Below are 22,977 nucleotides of genomic sequence, written 5' to 3'. Positions count from 1 at the left end.
CACACACATATATATGTACACATATGTACAATGTATGTGCACACACACACACACACACACACACACACACACACACACACACACACACACATGTATATATGTATACATTTACATATATATGACTGGCAATGTAGCACAAAGATATAAGTTTCATATCTTTACTAGTGCAAAATTCATATATATATATACCTACCATTAGATGGTTAGTAACTTAAAAGGATGGTAATATGGATATTTCTCTCAATGTTTATTTCTTCATTACAACTATCATAATATCTTATTCTAAATTTGTAAAAGTGTATTCTATTACAGCCACATCCTTTTGTTAGGACTTTTAAACTTTTATATCTTATATGTATTGACTTTTGGGTTTTAGGTCCCTTTGAAACCTATTTTAACCTCTATCCAAAAAATATCTTATTCTAAATTGATACACTGTACTATGAGTTCCTTTAATCAAGTGATCCATAGGATACTAGGACAAATGTACAAACTACTAGGTCATTTCAGCTTCTGATTCCCTAAATTTGTGACTTGTCATTTATTTTTTTTAATTCATGAAACACTAATTCTCATAGGAGGAATCTACAAAGTTAGAAAGTAGACCAAGAATATTTCTCTTATCGGTTAATGACCAAAATATTTTAGCTTTGATTCTATATGATTAGGATACATCATCTTATAAATTAGAGGTTGAATAAAGTTTGATCTTAATCTCTAATTGTCAAAATTATCTAACAAAGAATTTAGCTTTTAGTTTTGATATTTTGTGGGTTTCAATACCCATGTAATATGTGAATTGATGGTGATTTTTGGTTTAGGAAAAAATAAATATCATTTAATTTATTATGCTAGTGTAATATAAGGAATGCCTTCTAATTCTTGATTGAAATAGACGAAGACAAATGAAAATAATAAAATGTACAAATAAGAAGGAACACATTCGTAATTCCTCACATTTATATTTGTGCACTTTTCTTTTTCAAATAGAATCAAAGTCTTAGGTTAAACTAGAGGTTTTCTTCCCCTTTCATTTTCCCTTGTTGCCACTTTGAACAAGGACAAATATTACAATTTTTAAAACTTAATAAATTAATCTGGCGAAATCCTTTTATTGATAAAAAAATGACTATGATATAATTCCAAATTATTATTCCCATTGGGAAGGCTTAACAAGAAAAATCAAAACAATCTATGTTATTTGAATCTAACATCTTTGAACTAGTGCTAGATTGAGATTTTTTAATATTAATTTTGGTCTTCTCCTTTTTTGGTTCAAGACAATTGTAACATATTTTCTAACTCTTATTAGATATTTCAATTGGGCATATGATTGTCTTTACGTTTCATTTTTCAAATGTATTCATTGTAATTGATAATTTGATATTCTAATTATTGTCTTCTTATACTATATCAATCCTAGAGGAAAGTAAGGTTGAGAATGAATCTAGTAGACAAATACACACATTGAACTTTTAATTATTTATGTGTTCATATATTTATGAAATATATCTGACTGACATTTGGTCCTAGTCAAATAGAACAAGAATGTTTAATAGCTGTAGGATGTTAAAGGTATTTCAATGGAGAGGTCTTTATAAGATAGCTTTTATGGGTTTCCTCTCTGATAAAGAAACAATGATATTATTTGGGAGTGGATCAACATTTTTATTTTTTGACATATTCAATTATAATTCAAGACATATTATATATAGTAAGCTTGATCTAGCTCTAAAGAATAAGAGATCACACTCATGTATTGCATGTTTGTTGTTTGTATCTGTGCCTTTTCCTAGACCTCTTCATCTTGAGCTATACCAAAGGTTTTTCTATCCTCCATTCTTTTCCTCTAGTTCCCACACTAATTGAAGGTGTAAAATCTTATTTTATTAATAAAGTTTTTAAAGGGTTAGGCCTAATAAAAAAACTAATAATTCACATGTAAGTTAGAAATGAACCAAATGTTCATCAAATTTGACTCATGTGTGAACACGCACAAGGGCTTATACATTCTATATTAGAGCTTTATCATAATGAAACATATTATTCCTTCAAGTGCAATTATTATGGTGGCAATGCATATGCATTGGAGTATTTCATATTAATAGTTTTATCTATCACAAAAACTATATGAAGAACACAATAAATATATTGTGTATTTCCTACACAATATGAATAGTCAAAAAAGAAATTTTGGGTTTGAGTATTGATTCACTTATGTAGATCTAGTTGTATTTTATATGAAAATAGATGCAATATGTAGTTCATTTTGTTCAACTATGAGTTCACTTGTGTTTAATATAAAAGTTAAATATAAACACATTATATTGTTACTAATAAACATATTGTTCATTTTTTATTGGGTATAAGTTTATTGTAGAAGGAAATATGATATTTTAGTAACACTAATTGATTATTTAATTCAATATGAATTTTTTAATAATATTTTTGTTAAATCTTCTTAAAGTCCATTTTGAGGACACTTTGAACTAGTCATAATATATTTAGGAGTTACATAATGAGTTGAATAATGAGTCACATCTCCAAACTTTGATTGGAGGTCCATAAATGTCCAATTCACGGCACTGAAAAGAATAAAAGTTTACAATATTTCGTATTATAGCTAAATCTATTGATTGAATTATAAATTGGTATTCAAACATTTTGATTAGAAGTTAATTAAAGATAATAACTTTTTCGTGTGTATATATATATATATATATATATATATATATATATATATATATATATATATATATATATATATATATATATATAATGCATCTACGGAATAAATAAATATATTCAACAGTACTGATATTTTCCAAGTTGTAAAATCTAAAATTATAATATTCAACAATTGAATTCGACCACATTAACTACATGCGTTCAGTATAATTTTATTCTCACTCTTTGCATTATACCTATAATAATAAGTAAATATAAACAAACACATCCCTAGCTTTGTGAATTTGTGCACATAAATTTTACAGAAATTTCTCCTTATATTTATCGAAATGATAATTTACGGGTTCCGAGGTAAGTCGTATTATATCATTTAACACCATCGTAAATGCATTACTAATTCAGTCAAAACACGATGGATAACTTCGTCAATTATTCCCTTTCTACTCACGCTAAGTCGAAGCATATATGTCTTTTCTATCTTAAAACTTCTGCACCGACAGTTAATCAGCTCCACACTGACATGTGCAACGTAAACGATGATGTAAGCCACTCAATAATGTCGAAGTATTATTAATTTAAATTTTCAGTGTTTAGACCATCCACTTCCAAATGTTATTCTTATTATTATTATTTTAAATTGAAGTCAAATTTTGAATGTTTCTATAACTGAAAAGAGTCTATCCCTAGATTAATATATGTCCTTGACCATTAAGCTAATAGAGGGTTAAAGTTATATTAATTATGAGAGAGTTAAAAGGAAAAGATCAAGGTTCATAAAAGTTCATTATGGAATCTTGTTACTATTCATTAACTGATCAAACATATGGCTTTTCTTAAGGTAATTGTCATTTATACATGATAATTTATTTATATATTTGGTGACAAAGATCATTTGATCAAATAATTTATACCGAATTCCAGTTCATAGGAACGTGCCTAAAAATAATAGTCCAAAGAACATGTCAAATAATCAAGGTTAAGTGTCAATTACAACTACTGAGCTCATGTCCAGTTAATAAATTACAATATGCTGAAAGTCAAACATTGAAATAATCCATTGCTAACCTAGAGCATTGCACTCAATAACATACAAGATTGCCAAGGGTTCTATAACATCTTTTTTTTGGGTCATTCACTTTTTCTCTATTCTACTAATATTAATAGGTAATATTTAAATTACAAAAGAAAGCATTAACTATCTGTTATTCATATTTTTCATCTTACTCTTGTTTTGCAAGCAATTTTTGTACAATTGATTTGTGTATTTTTCCATCTACTATTGATTTGATATGCACTCATCATTAGCATCACACATATATCAAGAGGTTAATAGTGCATTTTAAGGGTCCAAATTGTTTGAAAACTACATTGAACATTGATTTAAACACAAATAAATGTTAGGTCTACATGTTGTATAAATCTAAATAATATATTTAAAAGATATAGATGTAAGTTTTTTTTTTAAAATAATAAATTTGTTCTTATGAGAAGATTATAAATCTTATGATGCTATTTTTAATCATAATATTGAGAGTACAAATAGAAAAATGCAAATGCTCCTTAAATAAGTACATCCAGAGTTCAAAATTTGTAATGTTGTGCAAGATAATTGATTCTCATCTTTCAATATTACAAGACAATGGAGCAATACCTATCATTTCTATTGGTTTGTATATCTACATTAGATCAAATTTTAGCTTGTCACCTCTAGAATATCATATATTTTATTTTCTTATATTTAATGAGTAAAAATACTTCTTATACAGAAATAAAATAGGTGAAATAATATGATTGTGTTGTAGTGCAATTCATTTTAACTTTTCTCTTTGTGTAGTCTTTTAGATCATGCCTATATCAAAACAAAATTTATTTTGCCTTTTCTTTTGTAGTCATTTAAATGTTTATAGTATTAACATGATTGAATGTGTTCCTGTCTAATACTAACCTATAAAGTGTTGGTGTCTAGTGACTCCTACATGTTTGCGTATGCATATTAATTAAAAATTATTTAATCTTACAACTTAGTTTATTCAAATTCAAATGTAATAAGTTTTTAAATTGAGGCTTTCTCTTTCAACATTTTATGCAGACATGGATAAGTCAAATTTTTAGTATTTTTTAGAAATATAAGTAGGCTCAATTTAGAGTCATTAAAGAAAGTTAGTAGCATAGAACTCTTTTTTGATTAGTTTTCCATATGCTAGGATAGATCTCATTTAGTGAGTTTTTAAAACTACATAATCTTTTTATGCATGAACTTATTTTAATGATTTTGCTAGATTATAGGATTTGTCAGTTCATATATTGATACCATGCCAACATAAGAATATAAAATGATACCAAAACTATTGAGTGCATAGGCCATCGCTAGGGATTTACATTCTATGGTTGTGTAGTTGTGCTCAATTATGATAATCTAGAATTATGACACCATGCTTACCAATCTATACACAAAATTTATATCTCAAACAACAATTAAGATTTTTTCTAAAAAAATTAAGTTCGAGCGCCAATTTTTATAGTTTATAGAAGTTGAGCTCAACAGAATAAAAATGTAAATAAATGTACAAACAAGCCTCCTTTATGTATCTTTTCAAAAGATCAAATCATAATTATGAACATATTCATAGTATGATCAATAACAAACACCTACAATTAGTCATCCCAAAACAAATCTCTTTAAATTTATTAATTACATCTATTTAATAAACTTTAGCATTCAACCAATCACTCCTTTTGTATTAAAAAAATAAAAAATGAGAATTTTATTCAAAATGAAAATGAAATACAATTTAATAACTCAGGAAACAACTTCTCGGGCTTCAAATGATGCCACCCGTTATTAAGCCATGAAAACTATCAATCCTATTTTACTTATTCCCCATTATTGAAAACCATCCATCAAATCATATCCCAACAGCAACCCCTTTCATAGAACACATTATCATCCTCAACCAAGCAAAAGATTCTCTCAACCTCGGTTTACAATTCGGCAGTTTTTCCTGATTTCACCTTGAGAACCAGTGAGTACCTCTATGGTGCCCATCTTCACCATTGCTTTGGCAAACTTGGCCTTCCATATTGATGGGTACCTTGAACTAATCTTAACCACGTTTAGAGTGTCAGGATTTGTGATTAAGGTTTGATCAGATGTAAACAGACCCCTGTTTCTGAGAAGCTCGCTGTAATAAGCATTATCCAGCGTGGATGGATTGGAGGTTTCCATTGGAACAGTTCTGTGAACAGGCGGCTGTGGTGGACATTTATACTTTAGTTTTTTGACCAGTCTGGCCTCTAGAGTGGGATCTGCACTGCCTGTGTTGCTGAAGTTGTAAAGCCTGGAACTAAATGATGAACAATGCGATACACCAATGGAGTGAGAACCTGTGAAAAACATACTGACATCAGAATAATGTTTTTTCCAGTTGATATTATATATTTTTGTTTATGTAATGTTGACATTGTGGTGCTTGCCTGATAGAATGACCATTTCTTCTTGAGTGAGGCCTTTCTTTTTAAACAAATTCGTTAACTCTGTGACGTTGAATGTGGGAGGAGGTAAATCCTGAGTTTCAGATATATTAGAAATTCTTCCATCTCTGCGTCCTGCTGGAACATCCCAAATAATTCCACCGGCCTGGAAAAGAAAAGAGTATTGTTATATTATATCACAATGAAATCATATCAAATTAGAGATAATAAAAAAGAAAATTTAATAGGAAAATTAATACTGTGGAACATGTATGAATTAGTTTTTGATAATAAGTAATATTATAAATAGATTTCCATATGATGAGAAACGATACATTGAAATCATTAACTATTTTTTTATTGTTATTGTTACTAGATAATTAATATTTGAAAGTCGTCTAAGACTTAGTTATAGATGTTGCTTAGTCACAGAATGCATGGGTTTGATGCTCTCTAGATGGCACGTATAAATCACATACTATCATTATTCTATTTTCATTTCTTTTACCTCTTTTAAAAAACATCACTTTCTATTAATCAAAGGATGAGAATCTAATAAAAAAAATTTTATAGTCATGGTTATTATGGTGAGAAAACTAGAGGAGTAAAAAAAAATTTCCCATCAAACCAGCAAGAGCAAAAACAATGATGCAAGCAAAAACCAAGAGAAAAATACAGAACATAGGCAGAATTATTTTGAAGTGGGTGTAAGAATTGAGCAATTTGTTCAGCAGAAAGATACTACCAATGTCAAACATCTCCATTAGGAGCTTCCAAAGCCTATCTGGGAAGTGAATCAGTAATAACATTGCGTTTGTGAGAAATATGTAAAAATGAAATAGGATAAAATGGTTGAGATATATTCTGAGATTTACCTGGGAAAACCATAATTAGATATAAAGAAACTCTTAGAATTATTCTTTTGGAGAAGGAAAAGTAAAATCATAGCGCCCATGTCAAAAATAACATGCTTCTAATCGAACTCACAAGCATTTTGCAAAGATTCCTAGTCCACAGAAAACTATCATAGCTAACTCCTCAAATACAAGTTGGTCAATGATCATCCCCAGAGAAAGCATCTATCTTAATTCATATACCACCTTTGAAGGAGGTGCCAAATGACAATCTCTACTATTAAGTATGAGTCATTTAAACAAATTAGGCAAATTTAAATGTAAAACAACCATGAGATCATAGAAACAAGAGTTTATTGAAATCAAGTTAGCATTGTATGCAGAACATGCTCAATGAAATAATAATAACCTTGGTAAATAGGGTATATTCTGGTGGGATAAGTATGGCGACTATCCGAACCCATTCTCCAAAACAAGGGAGTATGAGGCCGAGCATACTATAGTCCAACAATACCAGCTGCATATCTTTACACTTGTGTTTGTAAACATTACCAAGTTGAGCTCCAGTGAAACATTTCTAAGAATGCACTATGTAATTCATGAACCTTTTGAATGCATTCCCAAAATAAAAAAGGTATGCCAGAAGTTAAGTCAATAAGGTTATGCTGTACTAACAAGTTATAATATTATTGTGTGGGCTATCAAGCTTCAAATGCTTGTTGGGTCATTGAGCTTTGATGTTATGAGCTTTTTTTTGAGGTAATTTATTACTTGGTTGATTAATTGCATTTATGAACCTTATCTTGACTAAAAATCTTAAGAGCTCACGTAAAACATGCATATTTAAACAAGGCGATAATATGTTAAAGATTGAAAATATCAATAATAAATAATCTTGTTATAAAGACTGTTAGGATTTCCACAATTGATCTTTATAGGTTGCAATTAGCCAAAAGAAAAATCAAGCATAACTCGTCAAAACATAACCGAGGTAAGCTCCAAAGAAGAAGTTACCATTGGAAAGTACAAAGCACCCAATGCAAAGAACATTTTCACTTCAACACTAACCTCATATGAAGAATCTCGTGCTGCAAAGGCAACTATGTCGGCACATGACACAACCCGAGGACAGGCAGCTTCCAGTTTATTTTTTACTTCATCGATCAATTGAAATCCGTGTAGACTTGGTGAATTTGCAGGTGATGCTTTCTCTGCAGGCTTTCCAGGTTTGGAATTTAAGAGGATTGATCCTTCACATCCCTGCCAATCATTAAAAAAAACATTACATTATTATATGCTACAAAGCTCTTTCACATATACGAGGTGAATTATAGTGAAGTACTAACCCTAACGAAACAATCGTGGAAATGCATTCTTATAAGTGCTGGAGCTAAGCTAGGCTTCGATTTTATAGCTTCTGAGACTGTTGACCTCACAATGGACTCAGCTTGAGGACAACGATGGCTATAATAGCCCACCTCCAGCCCATTGAGATCATCGGCTCTGACTGAAGCTATCCATAGCATTGCTAAAACTGAAAATATGACTGATTTCTTCATTTTTATGTACTCTATTCTAACACGACTACAACCTTATGAGTTGAGACTAGAAGGACAAAGAAACAAATGTTTTGCAAGATTGAGTTCCTCAAACCCTCTATTTATTGGATATGACAGAGACGTTAAAGCGGATGACTTGTTCAACACAATTTTATTGAATATATATCTTGCCAGCCTTACTCAAAAAGCAACAATGACATAGTGTTGGATTATAGGAATGCCGATTTACTAGGTTCTGAATATGGCTCATTTTGTGATCCAGTATCACCCTATATGATTTAATATTGCAAGACCTCTACTATTAAATATTTCATATGGTAATACCACTTTATAAAATACTGATAATTATTGTACCGCCTTAGAACTGCATATGCAAGGCAAATGGACATGCAAAGTTTCAGCCGTGATTCTCTTTGTGTACACTTTAATCAGGATGGTATGTTTCTTCCAACTACTTTTATATAATGATTTAATCCAATATATATGTATGCATGATCGCCTAGTCAGACGCTCTCAAAGTAGACCCACCCATATAAATATTATGTTCCAGCACTGCTTTGAATACACCATTAATTTTCAATAGTTTAGGGTGTTTTCTCCTTACTGTTACAATCCATTAGCAAATCAAATAATTGAAGTCTGTTATAAAAAAAAATAGGTTAGGAGTTGTGTAGTGACACTCAAACAACTCATCCATACTGACATTAACGTCGTCAAGCACGTAAGCCTCGGGAATGTCGAATTATTATCAATTTCGTTGACTTGAATTACGCATGTGAAACTGTGGACATTAATGATGCCCTTTTTATAATTCGCAGTTGCTTAGAACATACTATAGCGATAGATATGTCCAAAACAAAATTTAAAAACTGATATAGTAATTATTATTTTCATATCTTTTACTCGATTATTTTTCCACCCCTTTATATATATACATAGAAAAGGACTATTCATCAAAAAAAAAAAAACAAAAAACAACATATTAATCATTTCTTGTTTAATTTGTACCTATAAGTTTTTCGAATATAATTTAGTTATCAAACTATTCAATGTCAAGTGTTTTTGTTTTCAATTGATTTATAAAAATAAACATGGCCATTTAAATATTATATTAGATGGAAGTATTTGGTATTTATAGCTAACAAATATTTTTAATGCTTTTAAGAATCTAGTCGTTATGAGTGTGATCTTCATTAATTATATTTATAAATATTGAAATATAGAGAAATATACATCTATAACAACCATTTGTATCATGAGAAGAATATAACTAAATTAGGCTCAAAGATACCATAGTTGGTTCTTAATGGTAGGATAGTGATTCTATTACCATTTTTTAGTATATTTTCATATTTCCATCAAATCCTTTATAAAAGTAGGGAGAACATTTTCCTATTATATTGTTATTTTTCTATTGTTATTGTTATGTTTTATGGAACTCTTGAGAAAAGTTATAAATAATCTATTAAGGATACATTATAATTGTTTTGTCATAGGATGATTTTTTATTTTTTATTGGTGGACGAGGAAAATAATATTCTAAACTATGAACTAAAACAAAATTCAAGTTTAAGAGTATATTTTGTCAAATATTTAATAGAGAAAAAGTAATCATACCCATAATCAATTTATTTTCTCTTTTATTGTTGTTGATAGATTTTCTAATACTATCAACATGATGATAAGGATTGGGTAAATTTAGTAGAAAATGGATAGTATGTAGTTATGGATGATAGAAGGTTGAAGGTTATTTGGGAAACATTTAATTATTCTTTGATTATACTTATTGAAAAAAATTACTAGCAACTTGTTTATTGTATGTCCAATGTGATCAAGTGGTATAATCATAATTTAGTGTTAATTTGTACTTGTCGATTGGTTTACATCTATAGATAGAGTTGATAAAATAGTGGCAATTTGAGCATCCTTCAATCATACCTTAGAGTATCTTACTACACTTGTAGACTTGATGAAAATACCAAATCTAGTAGAAATTCAAATACATCCACAAGCTTCTTGCATCGTATAATAAAGGAAGAAGTAGTTTAGATGTGTAACTTTACGTTCATTGCAAGTTTGAGGTAAACATATTTTCATTGCATAATGTAAAACCGTATCATTGTGGGTCAATTTCATGCATATTTGTGAGATAACATAAGTCCCTTTTGTTGTTATGAAGTAGTACTAGGTGGGGGGTGGGAGGGTTAGTACAATAGGTAAATTATTAATTCAAAACTACAGATCGAACTATTCTACCAAACAATTGTCAAATAATAGCTATAATATCTTAATTCCTATTTCGCTAATTAGTCAAAGAAACACAACACATGTTCAACAATCATTTTTGTAATGCTAAACCCCCTATTAGAAGAAAACAATAATGATGGGGATGATACCCACAAGCCTTCTAGTGTTGTTAAAAGGTTTCCCTATTAGGAGCTTACAAATACCATTTTATAAGAATTTGCTAGGAGTGTTTTGTACACTGTTAGGAGTATAAGAAAATTTATTAGGATCTACCTTAGTCACAAGACATATAACTCTTCAAAGATTCCACCCTATTAAAGGATTTATAGTAAAGAGATTTGTTAAGGTCTACCCGAGTAAGGAATTTTCTTTATTGAAAATATTAAGTAACAACAACTGAATTGACCTATTTTTAGAAATAAATCCCTATTAGATTTCTTTTGCTCTACTCCTTCTATGACCTTCCTCTTCTCAACCTTTTCTTTTTTAATTTATGGAATCACACACTCTACATTCCACTATATTGACACTTCCTCAATTTTTTACCAATAAAAATCTTTTAAACTATCACTTCTCCTTAATATACCAGCCATGACAAAGTTTCATTGATCATATACCCTGTCTCACTGACCAGTTTAGTTACTTCTATCACTAGGTTTCTATCCATGAAAACTTGTCACCTATTCACCTTCACTAGCCAACCAAACTTCTCTTGTTAATCCAAAATGCTAAAAATCTCCCCCTTTGGCATTGATGAAAAGACCCTCAATAAAACCTTGTGTTTCTTGTAACCTTATAGTTGTTCACACTTTCACCTTGCATCTCCCGTTGTGGGTATTATCATCTATGTCATTTCTTCCTATTAGATCATTTCTCCCCCTTTGTATCCTTTTTATTTCTCCTACTATTATCCTAATTTTTGTCATCAATAAAAAACATAACTCATAATCTATCAAATACTTTCTTGAAATCTTTCTCGGCTCTCTCCAATTATTCTTCCAATGATTTCTTCAAGTATCATAATATGATTATCTCTTCATGTAGACATGTTTCCATTTCTTCCATTAAATCCAATGTACTTGTATAAGGAAGATTAATCAGTTCTTTCTCATTCATAACACTTTCTTGTATTTTCTCCAGTGTAGGGACTTAAAAGATTATAGCTTGCTATGCCCTTAATATTGGTGTATATAGGGTTATGAATAGTCAACTTGTGGCTATCTTAATGCTTAATTAAGTCATGTTATCATTATTATATTATTATTTAGGTAGGTAAGTTGGCCTAGGTGTTATGTAGGGTTGTGTCTACTCAACCTAAGCATAATTAGGTATATATAGGAGTTTGTGAGTCTTATTTTAACATCATATTGTGAAGTGTGTTCTCATTGGAGATATTTTGAGGTTGCCCCCTCAAAGTGGCCTATTACTCTCAGTTATTATCAAGTATTAATATAATATTTCATCTTATTTCTTCTATTTTGCAAGTCATTTCATTTTGAGTGGTATCACAGCACGATCTTGGCACCATAGATGCAAGATTTTTTCTGAACATTGTGGCAATTTTGGAAAGAGCATAACTTTCAGATTTTAGCAATTTTTTCAAAAAATATTCAAAGGGTTTTTGAAGACTATATTAAATAATATATAGTCCAAAATTCAGAGGAATTGGAGTCAATTTGAGTAAATTATTGCAAAATTTCTATTTCTACACAATTCATTGAGTTCTACATGTCTCTCACATCTTGTTGAATTGGAGTATAACCCATATTGGGTTTTTCAATGCATAGTAGAGGAGCCTACATTTCAAAGCTTGGAGAAGTTGAATCAAAAATAAGAAAGTTATTACAAAATTAGGAAAATTCGCTTTCAAGATAGAAAATTTGCTAATTCTTTTCCTGAGTAAGGGTATCTTGGTCCTAGTAAGTTACAATAATAAATAAATAATCTAGAGAATTATATTTCATTTGTGTGATTTATTTCAAAAATATTGGTTTCCATCATGATACGACCTCCAACAAGAGGCAAAAATAATGCTACCACACTAGGGAAACCTTCTGATCAAGGTTGGGAAACAATAGAGGATAGTAATCCCAATGAGGAAATAAATAAGTTCAAGGAAGAGGTTAAGAGGGATACATGTTAGCTACAAGGAGATATATCGGATATATGAACCATGTTAAGCACCTATATGAATGAAACAAGGAAGGAGGTGTCAAGAAATCAAGGTGAAACCTTCAAGTCAACTAATAATGACACAAATTTTAATACTCTTATGGGATCAACGAATTTTTTATGCACAAATTTGATGGAAAGGACCCTCTAACATGGATAAATCAAATGGAGAATTTTTTGAGGTAAATCAAATCCCATATGAATAAAAGGTCATGATGACTTCCCTATATCTAGAACTAGATTAATTCATTTGGTATCATTGGCTTTGTATTCATAGGAGGAAAAAGGGTCTCACTATATCATGGTTAATTTTTACAGAAGAACTCCAAGCATAATATAGAAATAGCATGATAGAAAACTTCTTTAGCCAACTTGCTAAGCTTCAACAAATTAAATCAGTTAAGGATTATATTCAAAAGCTCCAAAATCTATCCTTAAGAGTGGATACAATTATAGAGTAGAACTCGAATGATTTATTCTTGGGTGGTCTCAAGGATCACATTCAACATGAGGTACATATGTTTTGTCCTAGCTTAGTAAATCAGTCTTTTATATTGGCACGCAAGGTAGAGGAGAAGTTCTTGATTCTTAGAAAGCAAGGGGCTAATGTGACAAGAGAAGAAGGTTATTCAACACCTTCTCTTCCTCTACCTACTAGGTTGACTCCACAACAAATTGAGGAGAAAAGAGAAAAAGGGTTGTGTTTCAATTGTGATAGCAAATATAGTTGAGGACATTAATGTAGTGAAAATAAATTGTTCTATATTGAAGGTCCAAGTGAGGAAGAAGAAAATGAGCTCATATCAAAGGAGGATAGAGAATCAAGTGAGGAATCACATGATTGTTAACCAATCATTTCTTGTCATGCACTTTCATGTTTTAGTGCACCACAAACTCTCAAGGTAGTGGGTTTCTTATAGAAGCAGAAAGTAATAGTTTTGATCAACTTAGATAGTACACATAATTTCATCAAAAAAAAGTTAGAAACTCTTTTAGAAATTGATTTATATATCCAGCCCTAGAGTTTCAGGTTTTGATTGTAGATGGGAGCACAGTTAGGTGTTTGGATATGTGCCATAGCATCAAATTATCCATGGGAGATTATCAACTTGATACTCCAAAGTATATGATATCCATGGGTCCAACATATATTGCTTTGGGACTACAACGGCTTACTACATTGGGAACAATTGAGATGAACTTCCAAGAACTATTCATGCAATTTCATTCAAAAGGAAAGGTAGGGGAGCTAAGCGGGTTGAAGGAAAAATCCCCATAGATGGTAATCTCCCATCAAATGAAAAATTTTCTTAAGAAAGGTGTAGATGGATTTGTGTCCCAACTATGTTCATTAGAAGTTTCTCAATCTAATGCTTTTACTAATCCAAATTTACAAGCAATAATTGATCATCACTCAATGATTCTTGGAGATATGCCTAAAGGACTTCCTCCTAAGAGGGATCATGACCATGCCATACAACTAGTTTGAGGGAGCCAACCACCAAACGTTAGGCCTTATAGGTAGCCACACATACAAAAAAGTGAGATAGAAAAAAATGTTGAGGAAATGCTAGAGGCAGGAATTATCAGGCATAGCCAAAGTGCTTACTCCTCACCTATTGTGATGGTGCATAAGAAGAATAAAACTTGGCCCATGTGTCCAGATTATAGAGTTCTCAACAAGTATACCATTAAAGATAAGTTTCCTATTCCAATCATTGATGATCTTCTAGATGAATTAAATGGCTTTTTATTTTACCAAGTTAGATCTTAGATCAAGTTATCACCAAGTTCAGATTAAGGAGGAAGATATTTAAAAAAAAAACATTTCAAACTCATGAGGGTCATTATGAATTTTTGGTGATGCCATTTGGTGTTACCAATGCACCATCTGCATTACAAAGCTTGATGAATTCCATTTTTAAGAGGTTCTTGAGAAAGTTAGTTTTACTGGTTTTTGATGATATATTAATTTATAGAAAGAATTGGGAAGAACATTTGCATCATGTAGATCAAGCATTACAATTAATCAAAGATCATCAACTCTATGCTAAGTCATCCAAGTGTGCTTTTGGTCTCAAGGAGGTGGAGTATTTGGGACACATTGTTTCACATGGAGTAAAGGTGGAACCTAACAAAATTAAGGTTATCACGGAATAGCCTATTCTAGAAACTATTAAGAAGCTGAGGGGTTTCTTGGGATTAAAAGGATATTATACAAGATTTGTGAAGAATTATGGTCGTATAGCAGCACCCCTTACCACTCTATTGAAGAAGGATTCTTTTCATTGGAATGAATCTACTAATGTATCATTTGAGCAATTGAAGGAGGTTATGTGTACAACTCCAGTGCTTGCCACTCTTGACTTCACCAAGGAATTCATTGTGGAATGTGATACTTCTAGAAATAGGATAGGAGTAGTTATCATGCAAGAAGGTCGACCAATTGCTTTTGATAGTCATAAATTAAAAGGTAAAAATCAACTCAAACCTATTTATGAGAAGGAAATGCTAGGAATCCTTCCTACAGCTAAACAATGGAGGCCTTACTTAATGGGTCGACACTTCAAGGTTAAGACATATCATGATAGCCTAAAATATTTTTTGGAACAAAGACTATCATTAGAAGAGCAAAAAAAATGGTCACTAAGATGTAGGGAAATGACTTTGAAATTGTATACAAGAAAGGGAAGGAAAATATTATGGTTGATGCACTTTCCAGGAAGGATGAAAAAGATGAAGCCTTATTGTGCACCCTTTCAATAGTACAAGAAAATTGGGTGGTAGAAGCTAAATAAGAATGGAAAAATGATGTTGCAACAAGTAATCTCATCCAACAAATGAAAAGCAACCCTAGTAGTTTAGATAAGTTTTGTTTAAAGGGGGATATTCTTTCATATAAAGAGCACTTGTATCTATGCAAGAATTCCACTCTTAAGCACAAAATTCACAAAGAACTACATGACTCCCCAATTGGTGGTCATTCAGGATTTTTGAAGACATATCATCGGGTCAAGCAAGTTTTTTTTGGGAAGGGCTAAAAGATGGTGTTCAAAAATTTGTGGCTAAATGTTTGGTTTGTCAAAGAAATAAGTGGGAAATAATTATGACATCAGGTATCTTGTGGCTTTTATCTATTCCTAGCTAATGTTGGGAAGAGTTATCCATGGACTTCATCATATGGCTTCCCAAACCTAAAGGTCATAATGTCATCATAGTAGTAGTTGACCGCCTCACTAAATATGCACATTTTGTTGCACTATCACATCCTTTTACAACAAGTACATAGTGGAAAAATTTTTATTGGAGAATATCCAAAAGCTACATGGTACACCTAAGGTTATTATTAGTGATTGTGTTCCTATCTTTACTAGTCACTTTTGGAAAGATTTATTCTCATATTTAGGTACTTAGTTGGCTCATAGTTCTTCATACCATCCTCAATTAGATGGAAACATTGAGGTTGTTAATAAATGTTTGGAAGGATATCTATGTTGTTTCCTTCATTAAAAAAATCTCAATGGGTAGATTGGCTACCTCTTGCAAAATGGTGGTACAATACTTCTTTTCATATCTCATAAAAAATCTCTCCATTTTTAGCACTTTATCGATATCATTCTCCTTCCATCACATCATCATTAAAGGTATCACCAAGAGTTTAGGCAATAGAGGACCACTTGCTTCATCAACAAAAGGTACTTTTAGGACTTAAGGAGAATTTAGCTAGGCACAAAATTGTATGAAATCACTATACAGATCTCACATATCATTAAAAGATTTTTTGATCTCACATATCATTAAAAGATTTGTTGAGAAATATAAAGATCTAGGATCCAAAATATCAAAATAAATATGGTTGGTCAAGAAGATTGATCCAAGATTCGCATTGATTCCTCACTGAGAGTAGTTTTCAACTTGGTAAACAACCAATGATATCTGGTTTGAATGAATGGATAGGTTTGGGCTGAAATGCCCACCTATAATAGTCTATCGACTAATTACTATAATGCTTCATACTTCTTCCACAAGGCAGGACTCTAGCTCTATAGAGCTCTTGTTTTCTACATGATTCATGTTCAAGAATTGGAAAACTCAATCTTGATCTTGGATACTTAACTTGAAATATTGAATCCAATTTTCAATTACTCATCATTGCTTAAAAATATTGATAGCTTGATTACTTCATGTTGAATATGAGTTGTTCATCATTGCTTAAAAATATTGATAGCTTGATTACTTCATGTTGAATATGAGGAGAACTAGGGTGTTCTAATACTTACTCCATTATTTTGTGATTCAAATATGATCCTAGGTAATCACAAAATCAAATCACCAATTAAAAAATTGCCATCATTAGTGTCAACCCTACTCATTAATGACACAATGATTAATAAGGCATTTCTCCATGCATTCAATGACTATGAACTAGTTTGTTTGAATTGGTACTTTACCATTATTCTACTAGATTTAAATTCTTCTTAAGTAGTGATATGGATGGTCTTAAGTTTCCTTATTGGTTCATTTCTCGACAACAATCTTTGATATCAATTTAATAATATAGTTTTCTTTTCTTGGATAATAGCTTAAGTTATAAATATGTGTATTGTGTTTCAACTTATGTAGTTCTATTTTTTAATTTCACATTTAATTATTTTATGTTCCTAGTATGGCAAGAGCATCACACTTTCTTCTTTAACCTTCTCATCATAGACAATATGATGTTACAATTAGAGAAGTGACATACACATCTAGGCAAGATCCTCATGTTCTAAAAATAACTATCTAAGGTGATGATATTTCAATTTATGAGTAGACCGTTTATCTATATAATTTCCTTCAAACTCTAACTCATTGGAATGTCTAAAAATCATAGCTTCCCATGTTTTCCAATTGAAGTTGAGAGCCCTTCTAGGCTAGGCAATACTAATAATTTTATCATTCTTAAAAAAATTAGGTTTTCTAGATCGTATGAGACATTTTCAACCATACTACAATTGATAACATACCATATTTGAGCATGGGAAATTTCAAAGATGGTAGGGATAAGCTCCTCCAAGTTGTAAATGTGAAAATATTTCAAAACCATTTGCTTAAGGCTAAAGGTAAATTACCTCTAATTTTTTCTTTCTCTTCACTATTTTGGAATGGTGAATGAAATGAGCCTCTCCAAGATAACACTTCATATTAAATTCAAGTAAGAGAAGATGTAGTGCCTACCCCTAGTTTACATTTTTGTTATTATTGTCAAACTGTTTTAGGCCAATTTATGCTTGATGATTAGTAGCATTATTTTTTGGATTATTGGATATTGTTTTCATACTTTGTTGATTTTATGATGAGACTATTTTGGGTACTAGTTTTGCATGATTATACTTCAATGATGATTATTTATAGTGATTTTAGTTATTTGATGATGTTAGTTAGATGGATTATTTATACATGTTTTCTTATAGATACTTACACTACACATGTATGGTGTGTGTATGTTTTCTTTACATATGACATTTTTGATGTGGTTAAGGGAGTCATAGTCACCTATTAGTCAGGATCTACACAATGCACCACTTCCTTCCATTTCTTGTTTAGTTTAGAATGTATGTGTTTGTACATGTGTGGATTTTATGCAGATTACAAGTACCAGAGATTGACTTCCTTGAATTGCCAGGATGAGCATACACTATCACAATATCTCAATGGTAAGAGAGGGGAGGTAAATTCTTGAGTCCAAATCCTAACCTCTAAACCAATTGTCCTATAAAATTAGGACAAGTATCTGAGATGATTACCCTTCCAAATTTTTTGAATGATGTAAATTCATGATTATAACCCTTGAGTTTGATCTTGTATGTGTTATTTTATGATGGGTTTTCATTTTTTATCTTGTAGGTCTTTAATGATTTTTCCAGTTAATTAAGTCAAATTAAAAGATTAATTAATGATTTAATTTAATGAAAAATTATTAAGATAATTTCAATATTTAATTATATTTAATTAATTGGAAAATTATTTGAATTAAAAGAATTAAAATTAAAGAGAAATTTATAGTATAATTTAAGAGCCTACTAATATTAATTTTAGTTATCATGTGATATTTAACGGGGATAATTGTGACTTCATAAATTAAGGATAAATTGTGTGAATTGTTTTAAAATAAGAATGGGTTAAGTTGTAAGGATAAACTATAAAATTCATATGTTTGAAAACTTACATTGAACAAAAATTCAAAACCTTACGATTAACTCAAACTACGTGCTTTCAAAATCAAACTAAACTATGAAACTACATTATTATTTGTATGTTGTCTATGTTTTAGGTTTGGGTTGACTAGAGTATTGACTAGTCTTAGGAGATCTACTAGAGGCTTGGGAGTTCTATGTTTGTGATATTATGATGATTTGGTCTTTGACCTTTTGAACTCCACCATGGTAATGTGTTTTGTATGCTCTATGATGAGTTTAATTATATTGTTCATTATTGCTTTCAATTTCCTTGTGTGAATATGTAATGAATGTTATGACATAATTGTCTTGATCTTTGAGTCTTCGATCAATTATTTTTGGGATGCTTTCTAGTTGCTTGTAAAGAACTGAGGAGTTATTGTGAATATTGTGAATTATCTTTTGATGCTTTCTAGTCACTTGTATAGGATTGATGGGAAGACTATGGTTCTTTGATTTGTGCTTTTATGAGCTTAGGGTAAATTAAATCTATATGTAATTTCAGGAAGTGGCTTGCAATGGAGGTCAGGGCCCAAAGTGGCTGCTAGGGTAACCCATTGTAAGTAGTTAATAAGTGATAACACTACACTAAATGGGAGTAAAATGAACCTAATAAGAGTTTTTATTTTTCTTGTTCATGCCTTGAGTGCTAGTATAGACTAGGATGGGAATAGAGAGGACACTTGGTTGCGACCTTGCCTTGTTAGTATGCCTTGTCAGTACAAAAGAATACTAGTGCCGCATAGAGTCACTAGGGGGCCAGAGAATTAAAAGACTAGCTAAGTAACCCTAGAGTTGGTTTGTATGATGACACTTGTCCACTAGTAGTATATATTTCCTACGTGTCTTTGTTTGCCTCTAGGTATGGATGTCCACTTATCTTGGAACCTTTGAGTTAGATTACTTTTAGGGTTTCTTTGACTTAGATATTACTTTTGATTTTTGGGATTGATATCCTATTTGGGACTTGAGACTATCTCCTCAACACAATGGGATTGGACCTTTTTGGGTTACCATGAGGTTGGGTGGTAGTGCTTTTTACTTTTACCATTGAGATTCGTTCATTGATGCCATGGCTCGAGTTCCTTGTTTGCATTTCCTTTCATTATATCTTAGTGTATTATGATGGATGGTTATGTCTTTATGATGGATGATTTCACTTATTGTATTGTACTTCATTTCATGGATCCAAAAGGGATGATGTAATCTATTTTTATAAATGTATATTCTTTCAACCTTTCATACCTTGTGACATGTATAGTGGATGATTGTGCATTCTAAATTTTATTGCTAGGTGGCATTCGAAACAAATGTATATTATTTAAATGGACTTGGACTTTTAGTTATTCTTTTATGTAGATGTGTTAATTATTGGACTTATTATTACTTAAATTTAAATGTGACTCAACATCTTGGGATCCTTAAGGAATGTAACTTGTTATTTTTTCTTATATATGATTATATGTTATTGCTTCCACTACTTTATGATTGTTGTGCATGTTATTCTTTTTTTAAAAAATTGTTTAGCACACTTAGTAGAACTTTAGATAACTTTAAGTTAATTCTTTTGGATCCCTTGGTGGGGCGTTATAGAAGACAAGGTGCTTATTATGAAAAAAATGATCTCAAATTATAAATGATAAATCTTTTCTATATTTTCATAGTTTTTAAAAAATGGAGGAAGAGAGTTCTTGCTTGCAAAAAAAAGTAGCAAGATTTATTTCCATAAATTTCATTCAAAATTAGTCATTTATTTCCACATAACCTCCATAATGATGAGTCAAGATTCCTAGAATTAAATTAGAAAATTGCATAATGATTATTAAAAAAATCATGTAAAACTCTATATACGAATTATTGTTTCAAACATATTACTATTCATGGGGCGAAGACCCAAAACAATAAGGAAAAGTTAATTACATATATTTTAATATTAAAGTAGTTACTAGTGTATTTTTGGCTAGAGGAATCTACTTGTGTAAACAAAGATAATTTGAGCATCAAATTATCTACCACTATGGAACATATTCTCCACATATAAGGGTGAATAATCATAAAAATAAGTAGATGATATAGATTTTATTTCTAAATTGAACATCCATTGAAATATGAAATAAGGAAAATATAAGTCCTCATAAAAATTTTATTCTTAATTAAATGTGTAAAAAACAATTTATCATCAATGTCTTATAGACCAAAGTCTTTTTATCAAAATCTTAAAATATTAATTAGAATGACCAATTTTTTTAGGCTAGTTTCCTATAATAGATTATCACAATAGAAAAAGAAACAATTATAAACATCACCCTTGATATAAGAATCATTACAAAGATTCAAGGCCAAAGTTGCTGCCCTACCTCCCTACATATATTATAAGCCAATGAGTGGAACCTCTCTTTTTCAAAAAAAATCTAGATTTGACAACACTATCATGAGAAGTGTACTTGTCAACTTCTTTTTTTTTCCAATACTTTTACAAAAATTGTAAAAATACTTGTGCTTAACCATTAGGGCCTGTTTGGTTGTAGGCATAGGAATGGAGAATAGGAATGCATATTGGGAATAGGAAAGACTATTCCAATAACAACTATTTCTTGGAAGTATAAGCTCATTTTAGAGGCAAAATGAGAATATGCATTCCTATTCCCTATTTCAATTGATGAACCAAACATAAAACAAAAAACGTATTCCAAATTTTTTAATTCCTATTCTAGCAATCAAATGGACCCTTATGGTATTGGTAGGTAAGCTTTAATTTTAGAAATTTGAACGTGTTGGATAGAACCTAAGAACCCATTGGCCTCTTCTATGTTGAATGTCTACACTTCCAATTTATATGTTTAAAGAACTAATATTCTTAGATTATGTTAGCATCATAAGTTTTCTCTATGAATTATAACTAGATGTTGTAAAAATAAAGTTTGCATGGTAAGTTGTAACATTCTTTTGATTTTTTAAAGATCAAAAGAAAAATTCAAATAATCTATTTACTTCTAATCTCTTATCAATTAATCCTTGATTCTATAATCAGAAAATTTAATAATCTCATTTGTAAATTTCTATCCAATTTGTAATTTTTTATCTATTACTAAACAATTGATGTATTTTTGTAATTCACTCATTTTATATCAGATCCTTATTCAAAAATTTATTTGGGTTAAATCATTGGAGAGAAGATCCTGAGGCCACCACTACAGAGATAAGGAAAGCAGATTTGAAGTTGCAAATTAACAGTGAAAAATCAAAGATTTTATATTTTCTAGATGTATCGATCAAAATAATGAGGGTGTAACTATTAAGCTAACATTACATTGAAAAAGGGGATTGAAGATGTGTAAAGAAAGGTCATAGATCTCAAAAAAGACTAGTCCACATGGAAGCAATCCAAAAAAAAAGACTAGTCATAGTCAATAGTTGAGCTTTCTATTCATTCAGAAGCAGTTAAATTTTTTCTCACTTCATGAGAAAAGATATGCAAAGGTGTTATGGTAAAAAAATTCTCAATAAGAGGTGCTGCATAATGCCTCACGGTAGAATAAGTTGGATAATATTGACACCGTAATCTCTCCACATTACATGAGATACTTAAGTTTTTAATTTATTTCTACATGAGTTGGAACTAAGTATTGCAAAATAATAGAGTTTCCGTAATTATTTTGGAATTTTTAATCCATATGTAGAATTGAATATAGTTTCTAACAGTCGTTCGATTTGTTCAAGACCTCTATATAAAGAGGCAAATTGTGATGACTATTTTATATCTATTTT

General features: G+C 30.6%; 1 protein-coding gene across 1 annotated transcript; it reads right to left on the bottom strand.

Annotated features, from left to right (window-relative positions):
- Positions 1-5,659: 5,659 nt before the first annotated feature.
- On the bottom strand, positions 5,660-8,572 carry LOC149560589 (peroxidase 5-like). Its single transcript, XM_089827646.1, has 4 exons — positions 8,360-8,572; positions 8,082-8,273; positions 6,163-6,325; positions 5,660-6,072 (listed from the first exon to the last, which is right to left on the bottom strand). Exons 1-4 carry the CDS (start codon positions 8,570-8,572, stop codon positions 5,660-5,662), a joined length of 981 nt encoding a protein of 326 aa, XP_089683772.1.
- Between the last annotated feature and the right edge of the window lie 14,405 nt (positions 8,573-22,977).

Source organism: Cupressus sempervirens, chromosome 4 (assembly GCF_028749045.1).
Source record: "Cupressus sempervirens isolate cs-2001-9-10 chromosome 4, ASM2874904v1, whole genome shotgun sequence".
NCBI lineage: Eukaryota > Viridiplantae > Streptophyta > Pinopsida > Cupressales > Cupressaceae > Cupressus > Cupressus sempervirens.
The sequence above is the reverse complement of the archived record's forward strand: the minus strand, read 5'-3'. Positions and strand labels throughout refer to the sequence as shown.

Coding starts and splice junctions, on each gene's coding strand:
- LOC149560589 (XM_089827646.1), bottom strand. CDS start 8,572: ATGAAGAAATCAGTCATATTTTCAGTTTTAGCAATGCTATGGATAGCT. Junction 6,326..8,081: donor CACGAGATTCTTCATATGAG/GTTAGTGTTGAA, acceptor TTTCTTTTCCAG/GCCGGTGGAATTATTTGGGA. Junction 6,073..6,162: donor AGAAATGGTCATTCTATCAG/GCAAGCACCACA, acceptor TGTTTTTCACAG/GTTCTCACTCCATTGGTGTA.